This window comes from Meles meles, chromosome 6 (assembly GCF_922984935.1).
Source record: "Meles meles chromosome 6, mMelMel3.1 paternal haplotype, whole genome shotgun sequence".
In the NCBI taxonomy this organism is placed as follows: domain Eukaryota; kingdom Metazoa; phylum Chordata; class Mammalia; order Carnivora; family Mustelidae; genus Meles; species Meles meles.
Window position 1 is genome coordinate 40,697,444 of NC_060071.1, and position 16,564 is coordinate 40,714,007.

Sequence of the window (16,564 nt, forward strand, 5' to 3'; positions counted from 1 at the left end):
ATGACACAATTCCAGCCCAAGAGATAAGAATCAATGTCTCCTGGGAGAAATTTTGGAAAGGGTGTTTCCCTTTTTCAAAGAGACACATGGAGAAGAACTCTCCTTTTTCTACCTATGGACATGATCGTGTGAGGCTGTGACTTCAGAACTGCTGCAAGCATTCTGTCACCTGGACAGAAAGCCAAGAGAGTCCCAGAGAGGCTGGACCACATATGACTCTGCTCAGCTGCTGCGGTTACCCCCATTCCTCTAGGTCTGATTCTCATGCTTAGAGATAATAAATGTGCTTATTGTTTAAGCCACTATCACTTGTTACTCCAAGTCTATCACTTGAACCCAAGAGCATCCTAAATGGTACACCTCCTCAGAGGGGCTAAATTCCCTATTATTTCCCTGACCTTATACCCTAAATTCGTAATATCTCCCTGATATTCTCTCCATAGCATCTGGTGTTTCCCCTTTCAAAATGCTCAGTACAACGGCATTTATTTTGACATGTTCATGGGGGTCCATAGGAGAAGTGAGCTTTGTTGAGGGACTGTGCCCATCTCATTAGCAAGCATCAGAAAGTGCCTGGAAACAAATACAGAGAACTATCACACCAATTTTTTGTGTGTTTGTAGAGGTGGGAGGAGTATAAATATACGGATAAAAGACACATAGGAAAGAATACCAGAAGACTGCACAGTGATGGTTTTATGGTAATTAAATTACGAGTGATTTTTATTTCTCTTAAAAATGTACATAATACTTATTATGTATATGCATATATAATTATATATGAAATATGTACAATTTTTTTTATTTGTCAGAATTTCTAGAACCAGGGTCTCTACCAGGCAGGTAGAAAAAAAGAAAATTTTACTACGTTGAAAAGGACACTCTGCACACAATGTGCTCAGAAAGGGACTCCTCAGACTCAAAAAGACACAGAGTTCACCCAGTATGGTGCAGTATGCACAACATAAAGGACCCTGTGTTCCCACATTTTGAGATCCACGTTTCCCTACAGAACATATGTGTGAACATATACACATTATGTTAGTGCAACTGGCCCTTGAACAACTTGAAGGTTAGGAGTGCAGTTGAAAATCTGCATATAACTTTTGACTCCCCTAAAACTTAACTGCTGATGGCCTACTGGTGAACAGAAGCCTTATGGAAAACATAAACATCAATCAAGGGAATAAATGTATTTGTTGTTTACTGTGTATGTTATATATATTAAATACTGTATTTTTAAAATAAGCTGAAGGAAAGGGACACCTGGGTGGCTCAGTCGTTAAGCATCTGCCTTTGGCTCAGGTCATTATTCCAGGGTCCTGGGATCGAGAGTCCCCCACAGGGCTCCCTGCTCTGCGGGAAGCCTGCTTTTCCCTCTGCACTCTGCCTGCTTTTGTTCCCTCTCTCTGTCTCTCTCTCTGTCAAATAAATAAATAAAATCTCAACAACAACAAAAAAAAAGCTGAAGGAAAGAAAATGTTATTAAGAAAATTGGGTGCCTGGGTGGCTCAGCGGGTTAAAGCTTCTGCTTCTGACTCAGGTCATGATCCCAGGATCCTGGGATCAAGTCCTACATCGGACTCTCTGCTCAGCAGGGAGCCTGCTTCCCCCTCTCTCTCTGCCCACCTCTCTGCCTACTTGTGATCTCTGTCAAATAAATAAATATTTTTTTTTTAAAAAGAAAATCATAAGGAAGAGAAAGACATTTATAGTGCTATACCGTATTTATAAAAAAAATTCTGCATGTAAGTGGACCCATGGAGTTCAAACCTGTGCTGTTCAAGGGTCCACTGTATAATGTGCTGCATGACTACTAAGGATAGAAACCAAGCACCAAGGAAATATGAGGAGTGGAGTGAACTGTCTTTCCAGATGCTCAGGAACTGTGCTCATTCATAGAGTCTGTCTTCCTCCCCATAACTTGCCTCCCTTAGTCTCATCTGAGCAACTAACTGTAAGTGCAGATTTTACTCTAATTTTCTAGGAAGCATCAACAGGGAGTCTTTCCTGTTTGTTAATCTACCAATAACAGTTCTCTGCAAAAACTTTCTTTGAGCTTCATGTTTTTCTCAAAGACATAAAGGCTCCCTTCAACTTCTGGCCATAATTTCCACTTGGTTAAATGCCCTAAAACCAAGTTTTGACTGTAATATATTATCTCTATAGATATTTTATGTGAATACATTCAATTAAAAACATTTTGTGCTAAATAATGATATAAATGGCAAGAGGAAAATAGGGGACCACACATAATAGTGTCCTTTGTACAAAAAATACTAAATCACCATGTGTTTTCAGTTCTATTCTAGCTGTGATGAATTAACATTGATCTAAACACAGATTTATCTAGTTGTTGTTGCAATAAATTTGCAAAGTTCTGATGGAAATAAATGTGCAGCCTATGATCCCAGAGTAAAACAATGCTGGCTAGAACATTTGGTAATAGTGAAATTATGGTAAAAGAAACAATGAGGAAAAGACAGTAAAAGACACTAAGCTGCTCTACCATTTACAAATGACCTTCTTTTTTATTTTTGTGTTAACATCTGTAATTCAAAAGTAGGACCTATTTTCAAGCACCTTTTCTAGAAGGAAATCAAGATCATCAAAAATAATGAGATTTTTTCTTCTCCTATAAATGAAACAAGATGGGATTGGGAGGGAGACAAACCATAAATGACTCTTAATCTCACAAAACAAACTGGGGGTTGCTGGGGGGAGGTGGGATTGGGAGAGGGGGAGCGGGCTATGGACATTGGGGAGGGGAGGCGAACCATAAGAGACTATGGACTCTGAAAAACAACCTGAGGGTTTTGAAGGGTCAGGGGTGGGAGGTTGGGGGAACAGGTGGTGGGTGATGGGGAGGGCACGTTTTGCATGGAGCACTGGGTGTTGTGCAAAAAGAATGAATACTGTTACGCTGAAAAAATTAATAAAAAGGGAAAAAAAAATAATGAGATTTTTAATTCCAATTTTAAATTTTAAAAAATTCTGAATTTTTATAAGGATTTAAATCCCTCTAACAGATATCCCTATTTTCTCTTTCTACTCATACTGGCTTTGATAGATTTTTGGCTTTTAAAGAATTTGTCCATTTTAGCTAAGTTAAAATTGTTGCCATAAAGTTGTCCATATTTTATTATTATTGTCTGTGGGATGTAACTTCCATTCTGTTTTTAAGGATTTATTTATTTATTTTAAAGGGAGAGAGAGTGAGTGGGGGAAGGGACAGAGGGAGAGGAAGAAAGAGAATCTCAAGCGGACTCCCAGCTGAACTGGGAGAATGAGGTGCGGCTCGATCTCCTGACCTGAGTTGAAACCAAGAGTCAGTTGCTTAACCAACTGAGCCACCCAGGCACCTCTGTGCCTTTCATTCTTGATAGTGGTCATTTGGGTTTTCTTTTTTGTGCTACCTATAGCATATCAATTTTATTAATCTTTTCAAAGAACCGCCTTTGGTTTCCTTTATTTTCTTGACTTTTTATCCATTTTCTATTTCATTGATTTCTATTCTTATTTCTTTCCCTCTACCTTTTTTTTTTCTAAGACAGACTTAGATCACTGACTTTAAATCTTTTTTCTTTTGTATATAAGCACTTAAATGTGTAAATTTGTTTCTAAGCACTGAATTAGCTCATCCCATAATCTGATAATGTTATACTTGAATAATCAGTTAAAACGCTGTGTAATTTTCCTTATGATTTCCTATTTGATCCGTAGCTTATTTAAAATCTGTTGCCTGAGGCACTTAGGTGGCTCAGTTAAGTGTCTGCCTTCAGCTCGGGTCATGATCCCGGGTCTCTGGATGGAGTCCTGCCTCGGGGTCCCTGCTCAGCATGGAGCCTGCTTCCCCTTATCTCTCCTGCTGCCCGCCCCCCACCCCAGCTTTTGCTCTATTAAATAAATAAAATCTTTAAAAAAATGTTGTTTAATTTCCAAATATTTGTGGATTTCCCAGGTACATTTGTATCCCTGAATTCTATTTTCAGAGAACACATTGAATCTTAAGCCTTCTAAACGTATTCAGACTTGTTTTATGGCCCAATATATGGCCCATCTTGGTGAGTGTCTCATAGGCATATAAAAAGAATGTATATTCTAGGGGCGCCTGGGTGGCTTAGTGGGTTAAAGCCTCTGCCTTCGGCTCAGGTCATGATCCCAGGGTCCTGGGATCGAGCCCCGCATCGGGCTCTCTGCTTGGCAGGGAGCCTGCTTCCTCCTCTCTCTCTCTCTGCCTGCCTCTCTCCCTACTTGTGATCTCTATCTGTCAAATAAATAAATAAAATCTTTAAAAAAAAAAAAAAGAATGTATATTCTTCAGATATTAGCTGTAGTCTTCTACACATGCCAAGAGGGTTGACTGATAGTGTTGCTCAAAGCTTTTATGTCTTTACTGACATTTCTGTCCAGTTATTTTACTATTGAGAGAAGAGTGATAAAATCTTCAACTATTCTGAATTTATCTCCCTATATCGGTCAATTTTTGCTTTATAATTTTGAAGCTCTTTTATCAGGTGTGTCTCCCTGATGACTAAGCCCTTTTACGTTCCTGAAATGTCCTTCTTTATACGTTTCATCCTAAAGTCTACTTATGTAATGTTAATACACCCTTACCAGGATTTTTTTTGGGGGGGGGGTTTGTTTGTTTGTTTGTTTGTTTGGCTTTGTGCTGAAATGATATATCTTTTTCTGTACCTGTCTGTCTTTATAGTCAACGTGTGTCTACTATTAAGAGCATATTGTTGAATCTTACTTTTTGGGAGTACTTACTGAGATGGTTGGCTTTATGATAATCATCTTTCTATTTCTATTCTATTTATCTTTATTCCCTTTTATCTTTTAAAAAAAATTATTAATCAAGTATTTCTTGGTATTCCATTTTCTTTCCTTTATTGGCATTTTACCTATAATTTTACCTTTTAATTTTTAGTGGCCACTCTGAGGATTACAGTATGCACCCTTAAGTATCACAATTCTATCAGCCAGAGTTGAGCCTCTTAGATCTCTCTCAAGAGAACCTGCATAGCTGATTGACAGCCTCTGATGACCATGCACCTTTAAATCTACCCATTTTGTTCTCCTGGCCTACTCCCAAAGACTGGGCGTAGCAGGGATCAAGAGCCTGGTCATTCATGCCCAACACAGAATTTCCTTAACAGACAATCTTTCCTGGAAGACTCTCTGTCAGCTTGGAAAAGACCTTTTCAGAACTGTGTTGCAGTGTGGGGCTCTACTTACCAATCCTTTTCCCCCTCCCTGCAAGTGTTAGGCCTGCATCATGACGAGAAGGCTCTTCCCAACTGTGTGTCTTCCCTCATTAACCTTCACTGGTGCTTGTCCAATAAACCTCTTGTGTACCTAATCCCATCTAAGTGTCTGTTTCTTAGAGGACTACACTAACCAGATAGTATGTGTGGTCAGCTTTTAGACCAGACCATACTGACCTGCTGTCAAAGAGCTCCCTATCCTGAACAGAATGTGGGACACATATTGTCCCTGGCATAAGGTGTGGCTCAATTCCTAAAAGTTTCTCTAGTGATGTCCTGGGGAAATTCCCTGCCTAATATTCAGCTTGTACCAAGGCCACTGGTTCTGTGAAGGCACCCAGTAGTCATTTCCCTGGTTTTCTAGTGTAAAAATGGGATTCACATACTGGAACTTGGATCCCCTCACCTCCACCACCATGTTGAATCCGTGGCTTTTGGGATAAGAGCTATCAAAGTAAGAAAGCCAAAGTGGAGGCCTCTGAAACTGTCCGCTCTCTGCTCAAGATAATAAATCTAAAACAACATTGATTAGATATGACAACAAAAGTACAAGCAGTAAAAGAAAAAATAAACTGAACATCCTCAAAATTAAAAACTTTTGTGCTTCAAAGAATACCATCAATAAAATCAAAACACACAACCCACAGAATGGGAGAAAAGTTTTTCAAATTGTGTGTCTGACAGGGACTTATATCCAGAAATAGAAAGAACTATGATAACTCAGTAACAAAAGACAAATAATCCAATTACAAAATGGACAAGGAATCTAAACAGACATTTGTCCAAAGAAGATATACAAGTGACCAATAAACTCATGAAAAGATGTTCAACATCATTAGCCATCAGAGAAATGCAAATCAAAACCATAATGAGATACCATTTCACACCGACTAGGAGGGCTGAATAAAGAGACAGATAATAATAAGTGTTGTCAAGGATGTGGAAAAGTCAAAATGCATATACTGGTGGTAAGAATATAAAGTGGGACAGCCACTTTGGAAAACAGTTCAGAAATTCCTCATATGACCCAGCAATCCTACTTCTAGGTATATGCCTCCAAATGAAAATATATGTCCACATATTATTCATAATAGTTAAAAAGCAGAAACAACCTAGATGTCTCTCAACTCATGCATGGATATACAAAATGTGGTTATCCATACAATGGAATATTATTTGGCAATAAAAAGAAATGAAGCACTGATACATGATATAACATGGTTGAACCTTGGACACATGCCAAGTGAAAGAAAGCAGACACAAAAGACCACATACTATATGAAATCATTTATATGAAATGGCCATAAAGGTAAATCTAAGACATGGAAAGTAGACTGGTAGTTCCCTGGGAAGAGAGGCAGGTGCTGGGGAAAAATGGAGAGTGACAGCTGGTGAGCATGGGTTTTTTTCCAGGTTAATGAAAACGTTCTAAAAGTTAATTTTGCTGATGCTTGCATAATGCTGTGACTATACTAAAAACCACAGAATGGTACCCTTTTGGAGGGGTGCATTGTATGTTATGTGAATTATATCTCAATAAGCTGTTTAAAAACCAAACAAAAATCTTGCAACCTGATGGGAATGTCAAAGATTGGTACCATCGCCAAAGCCCTAAAGGATATGAGGATTGTTCCTATAATAGGTTCATTTAATTCTCCAGTCTGGTCCCTGCAGAATCCAGACAGACTTTGGAGAATGACTATGCATGCAAGTTCAACCAACTGATAGCCCCAGTCGCATGCTGGTTCCCGAACACAAGGAGTCCAGAGTGTGACCTGGCAACAGCCGAAGACTGGTTTGATGGGACTCACTCTGTCCCCTGGACTGAGTGTGCTCCCTTTGGGAACTCAGACCTCTAACTCAGTAAAGCCCAAAGTTCCAGGGTTGGGAAGCATAGTCCTCCGGTGGGTCTTTGGAAATGATGACAGATGGGGCCACTCCTACTTCTACTCCTTTGTTCTCGGTCCTATGTATAATTTCTGTTGCAAACACAGCTTCATATTGAAGTTTCTGGTTCAGTGAAAGAACTCACTCCCCATCTTTGCAGACTGTTGCCTCTATATTGGTGCTTCAGCTGTGCCTTCAGGAGGCCATTCCAGTGTCCCATGAGGCTCCTGTTTCGGATGATGTGGCAGGTGATGTAACCACTGGATCCCATGATCATGAGTTCATGCCGGCACCTCTTTCACTATGAATTGGGTCTCCTGGATAGTTGAAATGTTGTGGGGATTTCCAGCCCTATAAAACATGCGTCTGTCCCCCAGACAGTTGTGCTGGCTGAGGTTCTGGAGACTGGAAAGGCAAATCCATACCCAGAAGTAATCAGAGAACAAATCACTGGCCCTTTCAGGATGGAAGGGACCCAATTTAGTAAACTTACCACAAAATGGCTATGGTTTTATTTTCTTATAAAATATTTGTCTGGTTTTGGTATCAGGTAATGCTGGCCTAATGAATGAACTGGGACACGTTCTTTCCTCTATTTTTGGCAAGACACTGTATAGAATTAGAATTATTTATTCCTTAAGTGTGTAACAGAATTCACCAATGAAATCACCTGGGCCTGAAGGTTTCTTTACTGGAAAGTTTGCAACTATTTTCAAGTGCAGTTTCACTAAGAGTTATAGAACTTTTCAGGTACTTTTTATTTTCTTAAAGTATTTATCTTTAAAGGGAATTGGTTGATTTCATCTAAGTTAATGAACTGATGGGCACAAAGTTGTTCAGAACATTCCTTACTATTCATTTCATGTCTGTAGGTTCTTGATGAATTTGCTCTGTTTATTTGTTGCTGTCTTTTTGACTGTATCTCTCTTTCACTTTATAGTGGTTGCACTAAGGATTATAATATACCTATTTAACAGCCACTTTAAGTAATACACAGAAGCCCTACAACCAAAAACGTTGTTTTATCCTCACTCTTCTATGGTTGTGGAACATATGTTATGGTTGTGATATGTATTATGCCTACATAAATCCCACCAATGTTATAATTTTTGCCTTCAACAGCTTAATATTTTAAGTTACTCGACAGGGGAAAATAATATATTATAATCACTGATAGTTACTCTTTGTTGCTTTTTCTTCAATTCTGAAGTTAAATTTACCTCTGATACCATTCACCTTCAGGCTAAAAAATTTCCTTTAGCATTTTCTTTAGAGTATGTCTACCAGCAATAAATTCTCTTATTTTTCCTCGGCTTTGAATTCCTTTATTACATTATCATTCCTGAAGGATACTTCTGTTAACTATAGAATTCTGATTTGATTGTTCTTTCCTCCTTTGCTACCTTCATTACGTTGTTTCATCATGGTGTCTGAAGAGAAGCCTTCAGCTACTTACACCATTACTCCTCTACCATTTTTCCAGGCTGCCTTCAACATTTCTTCATTATCTTTGGTTCCAGCAGGTTGACTATGATGTGTCTGAGCATGGTTTTCTTTGCATATACTCTCTGTTTTGCTGAATTTCTTTACTCTGTAAAAACATTTCTTTTACCAAATTTGGAGATTTGGGGACATTATTACTTCAAGTATTTGTTTCCATCAATGTCTTTTTCTCCTTCTGAGACTTCAATGACCCAAATAGTAAGCTCTTTTAATATTGTCCACACGTCCCTCAGGCTCTACTAATTTTTTTTTTCCAATCTTTATTTTCTGTTCTTCAGATTAGATCATTTCTATTGCTTATCTTCAGTTTCACTAATGCTTTTCACTGTTATCTTCACTTTGCTATTGAGCTCATTCAATGATTTTTAAAATTTCAGATATAATATTCTTAAAATCTAATATTTCTATTTCATTCTTTTTTTACAGTTTTTGTTTTTGTAATTGTAATGGTCATAATAGCTGTTTTAATTTGGTAGCTGTTCTACTACTAAATTCCAATGTCTGCTTCATCTTGCTATTGACATTTACCGATTGTCTTCTTTGGAGAATTGCTTATATTTTTGCGATTTGTTGTAGGTAAGATAACTTTAGGCTCACTTTGAATATTACGTTGTGAGACTCTGGATCCTGCTAACATCTTTCATACCTTTACAGTTGTTTATAGAATCAGGTTAAGTTCAGTGCCCTATTACTACATCATGGTTAAAGTAGAAGTTTCAAGGTTTTTTTTTGAGTCTTGAAAAAAATAACAATAGCTGAATACCTCCTTAATATGATTTAAAAAATAAAAAGCTATGTTTAATGGAGAAAAGCTAGATTAATTCCCATTAAAATTGGAAACAAGACAAATAAACACCCATCCCTATTACAGCTAAACATTATTTTGATATGTGCAAGCCAATGATACTAGAAAGAAAAAAGAGTAAGAGGTACAAAAAAGAAACTTCAATACATCGAAAACACATATATTTCTAAGAAAAACACAATAAAGTAAGTAAAATAACAATAAAATGTAAATAAATAAAACACTCAATCACTTGGGAATTTTAAAATTCTCTTAAGTAATACTTGTGCCAAAGAAGCAATCAAAACCAGAAGTTACCAAATCTGGAATTTATTCTGGTGAAAGTAAGCCAGAAATTTTGCTTCATTTTTCCCCATATGACTATCCAGTTGACTCAATACCATTTCCTCATGAACCCAAAATCTCCAAACTGATTTAAAATGCTGTTTTCATGCCATACTAAATAGGGTTAAGGGAGAGCTCCTTCTCTACAAAAGAAAAACCAGAAGCACTCTAGTTGGTGCTATTGGCTGGATCTTCAGTAACAGCTTCTCGGATTTGCTTCAACAATTTCTTCCCTTCCAATTCATTTTATTAAAACAAAACAAAATGAATGAAAAAATCTCCAAATGTGGAATATAGAATAGAGGCTTCTATTTTCCTGACTGAAGTCAGGTGTGGCACCATACAAGCCTCAGGAGAGGCTGGTGTTTCAGGCATGGTCAGCTGTGTCAACCAATGCTGAGCATGTAACTAGGATGAGATTAGAAGAATGTGGCAACACAGAGGTCAGCAGCGACCTCAGAACAGTTTTATTGCAACGATGCGGGTGTGGGTTAGATTAGAGTGGGTTAAGGAATGCATCAGAGAAGCAGACGTGATGGGGGTAGGCAACTCTTTCAAGAACACCGATTATTCAGGTGAACAGAGAAATAAGTCAAAGCTAAAGAGGACTGTGAGGTCAAGGCAGGACATTTAAAGGACAGAATATACAAATGGGAATGATCCAGCAGAGAAGGGGAGATGGCTGTTTGCATCTCCATCAATGCTGGGAGGGTGTTGATTCTGGCACCAGCAAGGACTCTGACAAACAGGTACAAGGAGGCACTGTCAACCTGAGGGTCCTCCTGAGGAGTCCAAAGTAACTGCTGATTTGGAGTTTGCTCTTATGCTATAGGGAGGAAGGCTGAGGGGGAAGGCAGGAATGCGAATGAAGGATGTAGAAGAAGAAATGCATCTATTCAGTGGTAGGCCCTCACCATCTCTCATCCAGATCACCTATTTAATAAATGACCGGGGAGACACAAAATTGCATGATCTTTAGGAGAAAACATCAAAATCTGCTAAATTGGAATAAGACAAGCATATAATCTCTAAATCAGAATTAAAGTAGAATAAGATAATTCCAGGTTTAAAATTGCCTTTTACCTCTTTGTTACCTCATATGCATTTTTTTTTAAGATAAGTGATTCCAGGATCATGTCATCAAGGAGATACCTAGATTTAACTCTTTTTAAATTTTTATGAATCTAGGTAAATTCGAATAAGATACATTTTATAATGTTATAAATGGCAACTCATCATTCTAACCTACTGAGAAAATTTTTTTGCTGTTTTACTGAAATTAAATACATACTTACTCTGAATAATATTTCTTCATTCCATTTTGGATTCAAGGTCTAAAAGACAATAAACATAGTATAACTAATTTTTTTATATTTTGTCATAAAAAAAGTATATTTAAAAAGTTTTTGAATACTGCTAAGTCTAACCTTTTTAATGGTTTTTGTTTGCACACTTGTAAAAACTCCATTCATTGGATCATATAACGTCACTCTCACATAAGGATCACTGTTAAAATAAAAACATAATAATAATTGTTGCTTATTCCCAAACTCAGATTGCTCAAACTATAAAAATCACAGATTTTTCCTTGTTAGCAATTTCTATAATTATTTCCTATGCTTAAACAGAAGGGTTCCTGAAGCAGGAGTAAATAATTATAGTAATTTTTGTATCTTGTTAAAAAGTCAAAGTACCATGTTAGTGAAAAAGACAAAGAAATGGAAAGAAAACCTTTTAATCTAATTTAATGATTTCCAACCTTTTTAGATTTTTGAAAATTTGTTCCATTTTTATTACATTCTTTCTTCTTTTGGGTTAAGATGGTAAATTTAATGATTCTCAAGATTAGTTCTGCAAGACCTCAGGTTGTTCCAAGTTACCTCATGGGTGTAAACTTTTTCTTTTTTCTTTTTTTTAATAAAATAAGACAAAGTGTTTTAGTTGAAAATAATGTAACCCTTTCTACAAAGAGACATGGAAAAGAAATCTTGTGATATTTAAGTTGCAAAGCCAAAGACTGTAGACACTTTACTTGTCCATTGTCAAATTGCTCCAGTTTCTCTGAGGATCCTAAATACTCATGATTCTCCTCCACCAGCTTCTCCTCCCAGTTCCGCATACAACCTTACCTCTTACTTTAATTGACAAAAATCAAAGCCATCAGACCACTTTACATGCTGGCAAATCAGACCATAAATACATGCTGGTATTTATCATAATGCATCCTTATCCCTAACCTCATTGACTCAGGCATTGTGCTCCCTGGTTGAGGCCAGTTCCTCTTTGTGCACGTTCCTCCAACCTGCTCTGAAATCTTTTATCATCTGTTTTCACTTCTTCCTTTTATATGGTCAGATTTCTTTTGACCTAGGTTTTTCTAATCATATAAACACATTTTTAAACTGCCCCCCACTCCTTAACTCCCTCTCCTTCCTCCAGCAGAGTGAGCTAGATTGTCTTTCTTCCAATCTCAAACTTTCCAGGAAAATAATCTGCAACAATATTAATAACAATAGTGACTAATACTTACATAATAATTACTCGGTGCCAGGCACCTTTCTAAACAGTTTATATATATATTAACTCTTGGAATCCTTATAACGACTTATGAGGTAGGTATGGTTACTGTCTTTATTTTTGTACAGAGAGAGAGGTCAGCCAGCTTATCGCAGATCATAAAGCGTAAGTGCAAGGACAAGAACTGACACTCAAGCACCTGGCTCCAGAGACCATGTTCTCAGCCACACAGCCAACCACTCCCTTTCTTCATTCCCTCAACTCCCTCTGCCCTTCAAAGCCCCAGAATTTGGTTTCTATCTCTTTCCTTCCTACCCATTCCTCTGAAACTGCTCACCAATTTGCTAAAGCAATCAACACCTTCCAGACACTTATTTTGTTGGTCCTCTCTATTTTTGATCCTACTGATTACTTCCTCTTTGAAACTAATCTCCTTTGCTTTCATGACACACCCACTTTCTGGCTGTCCTCATACTATTCTAACTGTTCCTTCTCAGTCTCTCTCTCAGGCTCCTCTCCAGCAACTACCAGTTAAATACTGAAATTCCCTAAAGTATTGCCCTTGGCTTTTGTTCTCTCAAAGTTTTCCCTTCACAATCTCATCTATGGTTTTAAAACTTTAAGAACAACTTCTTATTGTTCTGACTCATAACTAAAAGGTCTGAGAAGGGTTTTGTCCATTTTTTAATTAGCTATTTTATACATTATTTTGAGTTGTAAGAAGTCTTTATATATCGTGAATTAAAGGCTTCTATCAAATACATGTTTTGAAAATATTTTCTCCCAATCTGTGGCTTGCCTTTTCTTATTATTACCTGTGTCTTGCAAATAAAAGTTTTTAATCCTGATGAAGTCCATTTCAACATTTTTCTTTCTTTATGGTTCATATTTTTTAAGTCCCACTCAAGAAATCTTTGTGTACCCAGTAGAGCACAGATTTTTCTCCTACGTGTCCCTGTAGAAGTTTTATAATTTTAGCTCTTATTAATTTTCTATATGATGTGTGGTAAGGAATGAGATTAATTTTTTTTCCAAACAGACAATCTGTTGTTCCAGTATTGATGGCTATCTTTCTCTTGAATTACCTTAACACATTTTGGTGAAAAACAATCAGCCATGTATACGTCTGTGTGTGTGTGTGTATGTGTTTCTATACTCTTTTCTTCTATTCCACTGAACAATATATCTATTCTTATGCCAATGCCACTCTGTTTTAGTAGCATAACTTCAATTTTGTTCTTCTTTTTATGAAACTGCTTTGGTTTATTCCATGCTCTTTGACTTTCCATAAAAATAATGGAATCAGTTTACCAATTTCTCCAAAAACACATGCTGGGATTTTGACTGGGATTGTGCCAAATCTAATCAATTTGAAGAAGGATAAAACTCTACGTGAATCTTCCAATTCATGAACATAAGCATATTTACCCATTGATTTAAATCTTTGATTTCCCTCAGCAATGTTTTGTAGTTTTCATGCAAATCTTTTGTTAAATATATTTCTAGGGGTTTTGTTCTTGTTGTTTTGTTTTTGTTTTTTTTTTAGTAGACTCCATACCCAGTGTGGAGTCCAACATGGGGCTTGAACTCACAACCCTGAGATTAAGACCTGAGCTGAGATCAAGAGATGGATCCTTAACCAACTAAGCCACCCAGGTGTCCCACGGAGTTTTGTTTTTATGCTATTATAAATGGATATTTAAAAAAATTTATTTTCCAATTGTTGATTGATAGTATATAAAATATAAAAATATATTTATATATATAATATATTTATAATATATATAGTATAGTATATAAAAATATAATCAATTTTGGTAGTTTGTATCCTATGGCCTTATATCTTATTAGATCTAGCAGATTTTTTGTAGACTCTTTAGGGCTTTCCATGTACTTGATCATGTTGTCTGCAAATAAAGACAGTTTTCTTCCTTTTCAGTCTGAATTACTTTAATTTCTTCTCCTTTGCCACATTATACAGCTAGGACATCCAATACAGTGTTGAATTGACTGTAAGAGCACAAAACTTGTCTTATTCCTGAATTTAAGTAGAAAGCATTCAGACTGCCACTACTGAGAATGATGTTAGCTACTGGTTTTTTCACCATAACCTTAATCAGGTTTAGAACAGTCCCATCTGTCCCTAGTCTGTTAGGAGTTTCTACCATGAATCTGTGCTGAATTTTGTCGGATGGTTTTTTTTGCTTTCACTGAAATGATCATGATTTTTTCATTTATTCTATTAATATGATGAACTGCATTCTATTAATATGATGAACTTGATTACTCTTTGGATGTTAAATCAATCTTCCATTTACTCTTAGCTTGCTGAAATTTTTTTTTTAACATGAACAGGTGTTAGATTTTGTCAAATGTACTTTCTGTATCTATTGAAGTAATACTGTGGGGTTTTTTCCTGTACTGTATTAATAGGATGAATTACATCGATAGATTTTATTTATTTATTTGAAAGAGAGGGCATTCGTGGGGGTGGGGTGAAGGGAGAGGAAGAAACAGGCTCCCTGACTGAGCAAGGAGCCCAATGTGGGGCTTGATCCCAGGACCCTGAGATCATGACCTGAGCTAAAGGCAGATACTTAACCAAATAAGTCACCCAGGTGCCCCTGATAGATTTTTTTTTTTAAAAAACCAGAACATTTATTATTGTGTGATAACTGTTGAAATCCTTAGGATAACTGGAGGCCCCAGCAGAGATTACTTGTTGGTCTTCATGGAATCTCTCTGTGGTATACAATTTTTGGGTGCCTCATTCAACTGGTCCCAGTGGTATTTCATCTCTTAACCTTGGCTAGTTATACTTTCTCTTCTGCTTGACAGGATAGCCACATTTGCCACAGGTTGACTCTGAAGGTAGTAGGCCTTAGAGCTCCTGTGGCGGCAGATCAAGTTCATCTTACTGTGATGCTTTCTAAATGATGACATTTCCTTTGTCATCTTGTTTCTGTTGCTGAGACCAAAGAGGCTGGAAGAGAAGGCACTTCCACTATATCCTACCCTGATAGATTCTTTTTTTAAATGCTGCATAAACCTTACATTCCTAGAAAAATGCTCACCTTGTCATATATTGTTATATATTGTTCAGTACAGTGCTATTCAAACTTTCTATTTCTTCTGTGATTAATTTTGGTGATTTCTCTCTTTCAAGGATTTTGTCTACTTCATCTAAGTTGTGTAACAATTCCTTATAGGTATGAGGTTGTGCACAGTGTTCCCTTTTTGTTTTTTCTGTTCCGTAGGATCTCTAGCAATGCCTCTGCTTTCATTCCTATTATGGTAATTTGTGCCTTTTCTCTTTTGTTCTTGATCAACCTAGCTAGAAGTTTAAAATTTTTATTGACCCCTATTTTCTATCATTATGCACTTTCTGGTTCACTAATTTCTGCCGTTACCTTTATTATTTTCTTCCTTCTACTTACTTTGGACTTAATATGCTCTTTCTCTAATTTCTGAAGATCAGAACTCAAATCATTCATTAGATTTTGCTCCTTTTCTAAGTTAGGCACTTTAAAACTATATATTTTCCTCTAAATATTACTCTAGCTGCATCCCCAAAATTTTGATATTGCTGTATTTTCATTTTTATTCTGTTCAAAATATTTCCTAATTTCTCTTGCAGTTTTTTCTTTGACCCATAGATTATTTAGAAGACTACTGTTTTACTTCCAAATATTTGGGGGGTTTCTAAATATCATTAATATTATTTATTTATAATTTAATTCCACTGTTATCAGAGAACATCCTCTATATACTTCCAATGTTTTCAAGATTCCTGAGACTTATTCTAAAATGGTGTATATTGGTAAATGTACCATATGCACTTGAAAATAATGTGTAACTTTGCAGTTTTTTGATTTATTGTTTTATGGAACAATATTATGGTTGACAGACTCTAGGGCAGCTCCTATTATCCCCACCTCCTTATGTTCATGCCTTTTGAGTTATCCTCCTCTTAAATGTGGGAAAGACCTATATATTCTAACCAATACATTATGGCAAAAGTGACAAAATGTATGTTGATTGTATTACGTAAGACTCTAATCCATCTATGCTTTGAGATGCCCTCCTTTGCTAGCTTTGAAAAAGCAAGTTGTTAGCTTGCAAGCTGCCATATGAAGGTCATACAGTAAGGAACTTAGGGTGGCCTCTGGCTGATAGCCAGCAAAAATGAAGCCCTCAGTCTGGCAGGTGAAAGGATCTGAATGCTATCAATAACCACATGGGTTTGAAAGTAGATTCT

At 36.7% G+C, this 16,564-nt stretch overlaps 1 protein-coding gene across 3 annotated transcripts in view; it reads right to left on the reverse strand.

The window, feature by feature from the left end:
* The window catches only part of NEDD4 (NEDD4 E3 ubiquitin protein ligase), a 121,398-nt gene that overhangs the window by 85,144 nt on the left and 19,690 nt on the right, over positions 1-16,564 (reverse strand). The window contains exons 3-4 of one of the 3 annotated variants that reach the window (XM_046008637.1): positions 11,217-11,295; positions 11,085-11,123 (exon numbers count right to left, since the gene is read on the reverse strand). The exons of 1 other annotated variant lie outside the window; for it this stretch is intronic. In XM_046008637.1, the coding sequence (XP_045864593.1) occupies positions 11,085-11,123; positions 11,217-11,295 (118 nt within the window). The remainder of the gene's footprint in view (positions 1-11,084; positions 11,124-11,216; positions 11,296-16,564) is intronic. One more of the 3 variants, XM_046008639.1, reaches the window with a different exon arrangement.